Source organism: Scardinius erythrophthalmus (assembly GCF_964197995.2).
Source record: "Scardinius erythrophthalmus genome assembly, chromosome: 15".
In the NCBI taxonomy this organism is placed as follows: domain Eukaryota; kingdom Metazoa; phylum Chordata; class Actinopteri; order Cypriniformes; family Leuciscidae; genus Scardinius; species Scardinius erythrophthalmus.
Window position 1 is genome coordinate 22,423,370 of NC_138235.1, and position 6,000 is coordinate 22,429,369.

At 38.6% G+C, this 6,000-nt stretch overlaps 1 protein-coding gene across 1 annotated transcript; it reads left to right on the plus strand.

The window, feature by feature from the left end:
* Window positions 1–2,123: 2,123 nt before the first annotated feature.
* Window positions 2,124–5,682, plus strand: cox4i2 (cytochrome c oxidase subunit 4I2). Its single transcript, XM_081387109.1, has 5 exons — window positions 2,124–2,442; window positions 4,204–4,329; window positions 4,549–4,716; window positions 5,095–5,226; window positions 5,339–5,682. Exons 2-5 carry the CDS (start codon window positions 4,233–4,235, stop codon window positions 5,470–5,472), a joined length of 531 nt encoding a protein of 176 aa, XP_081243235.1. The 5' UTR covers window positions 2,124–2,442; window positions 4,204–4,232; the 3' UTR covers window positions 5,473–5,682.
* Window positions 5,683–6,000: the final 318 nt, after the last annotated feature.

Here is a 6,000-nt window from a genome sequence, read left to right on the forward strand (position 1 = left end):
AACTTAAGCTCTATCAATATCATCGGTGACATTCTGCTGATATATTAGGCTACGTTCACGTTGGGATATATTCTTGTCGTTGGGAACTTGTGATGGGTGGAGAGGAGACAAGATTCATAACATATACGGTGTTTTGAATGTAAGAGCTTCCACGATGAAAGCACTGTTGGCTCTGATGAGGACTAACATTACACTCCGGAGACAAGTAGCCTACCTTTCTACCTTATAGTTTCTTTTATTGCCTTGTTTGCCTTCGCTGACTGTATATGCAGGACTGGGAATTTTGACTGCTCTTTCTCTGCCATAATTGTGATTCTTCCTAGCTTCCGTGCCTCTTCCCCTCCTCGAGTCAAACGGGTGCGGGCATGTGGGCAGCTCCTGTAGCCATGGTAGCGAGGGAGAGTGACAGTCGCCCAGCCAAACATCACTTCTTTTTTTTCTTCTTTTTTTTTTTTTTTTGGTATTCATGTGTGTATCATTGCCTTAACCCAAAGACTTACATTGATTTTTCTTTTCACAAATAAAAGAATGCCTGTGTGTGTGTGTGTGCGCGCATGTGTGTGTAAAGCCCTATTCGGACGGGACTAGTTTAACATGGAGAGGTGGGGTAAAGTAATAATTACCAGAGCTTCTCTGTGATTTTAGTCCCGTCCGAATGTGCCATCTCAGTAATCATTACGGACAATGTCAGTAAAGATTATGGCCACTTTTACCTTAAGTAAAAAGGTTGGGAAAAATCAGGCTACCTCAGGAAGCCTATAATACTAGGCTACTAATCCCATGTAGACCTGCAAATATGAACGTAAATATTTCGTCATTTCGTGTTTAAAAATAGTGTTTTCCACGGTTTTTCAAGACGCTTGAAAAAGCATTCAGTTGCCTTCTAGACGCTGGGACAAGTCTGTGGTAAAACTCAAGTGTTTTCCACATACCATTCAGATCAGAAAGAAGATCGAAAGCACTTGTTAGAGGCACGAAACATCTTTTAGCGTTAGGTAATTGGTGCCTATTATTACCAACACAATCCAATCTGAAATTAATTAATTAATACATTGTTCGACCGCACATAAATGTTTTTTTATATATAAAAATAGGTGATATGTGTTTGTGCACGTGATATCAGGAAGCAACACGCACAATCGCACATGACAACAAGAGGTTGACGGCGATGCGCATCGAGTTACTCTCTCTCCCCCACTTCTGCTAGTTTTACTGAGATATCTTATCCCGTACGAATTGGCCATTAATAGTAGCGTACAGAGTGACGTCCTGTGGTAAAATTACATTACTCCATCTACCCTTGTAAAGGTAATCCCGTCCGAAGAGGGCAGATGATGTTGATAGAGATTCAGTTATATTTAACAAGGCTTAAAATGTGTCACAACAAAGATGTTGCATACAGCAGAAGAGCATGACACCTGCAGTTATTGCTAACAAATTCTCACTTTACTAAAACACTTATAGGCTAAATTACAGTAGGCCTACAGCTAATTATTTTTTTTAACTGATAATAGGAAATTTAAAGAAAGGACAATTAAAGACGCCATTTAGCATATTTGATTAATAACATCTTTCTCTATATATCTTTATTTGTGCTGAGGGGTTGAAGGCATGTGCTGGAGCAGATGGATATTTCACAGCAAGGTTGTCCTTATTTGACCTTTAACATGGAGTATTCCTCTCAAAAAAATTATGATGTCTTTCTCCATCTTTCACAGCTAGTTGAGCGTTGAAATATATTCCCATTCGCAAGCTCACTGCCAGACTTATGAGGCAGACTTTAGTTCAGGTTGCATTGGGCTAAACCCAGATCAGGACTGGACATGAGCCAGATGAACTCCCGCCTCTCTCTCCCTCTCATCTTATCTTCAGGGTCGCTTCCATTTCCTGTTCTCTGAAAGTTTGATTCCGAGAACTGTAATCATAAATTAAATTGCCTATGGATTCAAAAACAAGTCTTTTGGGGATGAAAACTAAAAACTGCCAAAAAAGTTAAAATAAACAACAACAATCAAAAGGCACAGAGTTTTAGATATAGGCTACTAAGAGTTAAACTTCACTGACGTCCCAGTGACCAGTAAAGTCACATGCTTGTTTCAGATTGTTTACTTGCACAGGCTCTCACAGTTTAAAATCCCAACTAAACTCAATACCTCCCACCAGCTCTCTCTCTCTCTCTCTCTCTCTCTCTCTCTCTCTCTCTCTCTCTCTCTCTCTCTCTCTCTCTCTCTCTCTCTCTCTCTCTCTCTCTCTCTCTCTCTCTCTCTCTCTCTCTCTCTCTCTCTCTCTCTCTCTCTCTCTCTCCTTTCTCCACCCACCCTGTTTTCATGGTCAGTCTTGAAACAGCCCACACAAGTGGGGAAAAAGCATAAAACGAAGTGTGCACGTTTTCTTTTTGCACATTTTTGTGATTTTGTCATCGTCTAGTCTCTCAGGAAAACTGTGAGTACGATGAGGGAACTTTCTAGAAGCAGCAGGGGGAGAAGGGTAGTAACCGTGGACTGAAAAACAGGGGGGGAAATGCATCTGTGCACTTAAAAACTACATTTAACTGTGAAAAATACTTGCAATGTTTTAAAATGCTGCAGTAAGACTCTTCACGCTTTGATAAAAATGTATGAATAGGCCAGCTTTCAATAGATATGCAAACAGATTTTTACTTATTTGCTTTTACTCACTGTTGTACATGGTCATACTGTCTGTATGTTTTACAATAGAAACTCACTGTAAAATAAAGTACATTAAATTTATACATAATTTATAGAAATATAGACATATGAAAATATATTTTAGAGCAAAATACTGCAGATACCTGTCTTTATAAATCACTTGTTAATTTGTGTGAGAGTTCAGAGGGGTCAACTCTTGTCTTGAGCTTTTGCCAGTTTCAGCCATTTTAATGACAGCATATTTGTGTCTCTCCCGCTGCACATGGAGGGTGCAGAAAGTTTCAGCTTTGATAATAAAGCATTAAAAAAAGTTTCATCTTTGCACAGATGAATAAAGAATGCTGTATTATAGCATGACCATTTGCATTTTAAATAAAATAGGGGAAAAAAAACATTAAATAAAAAATATGTAAGGAACACCTTACAATAAGGTCCTATTGACTAACATTAACACATGTATTGTACTGTAACAATGTTAGTTAATAAAAATACAACTGTTCATTGTTAGTTCATATTAGCTCAGATCAATATTAACAGATACTAACAGAACCTTATTGTAAAATGTTACCAATAATTATTATAAAGATTTTTATGTGTCTCTGTTCAACCAAACTCCAGACTTCCCACCCAATAGGCCTTATGCCCAGCTCCACTACTTCCTGAACTTCAGCCAGCTCCTTTGTTTCCTGTCTGTCATTATTGGACAAACTGATTAATCCAGGTGTGTCTGATTATTGTTACTGAGGTCAGGCACACCTGGATTAATCAGTTTGTCCAATAATTGCAGACAGGAAACAAAGGAGCTGGCTGAAGTTCAGGAAGTAGTGGAGCTGGGCATAAAGCCTATTGCGTACAAGACTGTGTATCATGAACGTGTGGATGGTGGAGACTTACTGTAATTAACAGTAACAGATGATTATGTGACCAGACTGTACAAGCTGGGATTTGGATTTGATCTAGAGCAGGAGAAACTAAAGCATCATGGAGTTTAAAAACCTTTATCGACAGTAAATGCAGAAATAAATAGCAAAAGGTCCTAAACTCAAGATCTTTCCCCTTAGGGCTTTGACAGTACTAAAACTAGGCTACTGAAGACAGTAGAATTATCACAAGTTAGCTCACAAAGATGAGAGTAGTCATACATCAAACAACTTTAATAAAATAACAGCAGGATCAACATAACATTATGTGTCTAAACAACACCAGACAATGAACAGAAAGAAATGAAGGGCTTAAATACACAGGCTAATGAACTAAAGGTGCAAAACAGGTGTGCTCTAATTAGCAACATACTTAGTAGCCATGACAACTAATGATGGTGGGAATATATAAGAACAAAGACAAGCAAACTAAATGTCCATGAAGAACAAGAAAGTGAAACAAAGGTAAAACGTGACAAGAATTGAATGTAATACACAGGCATATGGAAATAGTTAAGAGGATGACATTCAACATTGTTTTTCAGAGGATGCAAGCTCCAGCTAGTAATGTATAGATCAGTCCATTTGCATTATATTTAACCTCAATCTGCCAGGTGCCGTGGTCTTTCTGAGGGGTTCTGAGATGCTGCACTTGACAGTGGGACGTGTGGGGCTTTTGTCCAGACGGGGAGTGGCTGCATTCAGCGCTAGCAGTCTCAAGATGGCCAGCCACGGGCATGGTAATGTCAAATGTCCTTTTAAAGCCAAAAATATCATGCACATTTGGAAATAAATTATGAATAACAACTCTGACTGTCAACTTGTGTAATCAATGAGTGGCCACTGCATCAGAATATTTTTATAAAATGCCACTTTCTTCAAGAGATTTCTACTTCACGTCTGAAATGCCTGCATTTTTCTCTCAACAGTCAATTGATTATTTCTTTCTGTTCTCCCAGGTGATGTGACAGAACAGGCGGACATGTCTGTACCCATGTACTGGGACCGTCTGGACACTCCTCTTCCAGACAAACCATACCAAGACACCCTCAGTGATGCAGACAAGAGCCTGAAGCAGAAGGAGAAAGGCCCCTGGAATAACCTCTCCAAAGAGGAGAAACTTGCCTGTTGGTATACTTCTTCCTTATTGTCTGTTCTCCTCCTGGTCCTGTGTCTTTTATACTTGTATTAGAAGGTAAACGAATATACAGAGAACAAATTTTATGTGGCTTTCCATCTATAGTTTTGTGAGTCTATCTAAATTCTTGTAGTTGATAGATCAAATCCTGATACGTGACACACCCTGGTTCGTGGTATGTGACGTAAACCCAAGGCTACTGGCTAAAAATCACAAAAGCAAGCCCTTTGATACATCCAACGTCAAGATCTGACCATTTTATTGGGTTATTAAGGGAAATTTTCCTGAGTGGGCAAAGCACAGTATAGATAAAATCATGGAGAAAAATTAAAATGTTTTATTTGTCTATTGTGATCCTCAATGGCAGTGTACAGGATGATGTTTAAAGAGTCATTCGCTGAGATGAAGAAACCAACGGGTGAGTGGAAGACTGTGGTGGGTGGCATCTTTTTCTTCATTGGTTTCACTGGCCTGGTTGTTCTGTGGCAAAGGTTCTATGGTAAGGGATCATCTTAATTTTTTTTTTTAATTCAATGATTGTTTAATTTTAATATTAGGATTAAAATAAGTGATAGGTTTGTTTAGGTTCAACATTTTTTTTGCTTTCTCAGTGTATCCTCCTCATCCTCGTACCCTTGATGACGAATGGCAGGCCAAGCAGGTGCAGCGGATGCTGGACATGCGGGTGAACCCTGTGGAGGGCTTCTCAGCCAAATGGGACTATGAGAAGGGCCAGTGGAAATAAGTGTAGGGGATGCAGCTGTGAGCATCACGTCAACCCCTTGCCAATTATCTGCCATTTGTCTCTGGCAGTCTTCATGCCATCCTTTATGCAAACATATGAATATTATCCAATGGGCATCAATGTAAAATCTGAACAAGTATCAGTGAGAACGTCCACAACACTGAGAAGTGTTAATTCTTGACTAAACAGAAATAAAACCTGAAAGAATAATGTCTTGTGTGTCTTTGTATTCATTCAACAAGATAAACAGACACATAATAACCACAAGAGAGGTCTTGTGAATTCAAATGGGTCTTTATTTAATTTAAATGATATCAGACATTAAAAAAAGTCTTAAGACATAAAACAATTAATTCAGATGTGAACCCAAAACCATAAAAAAATAGTTTTCATTTTTGTCCCCTTATGTTGAAGGTTAAGTTGGCTAAATACAAACACAATGAGCAACAAATACACTTCAAAAGAAATGGAGTTTAAGGCCATAGGAAGGAACAATATGCGTTTACACGAAATATAAATAATTTCAAA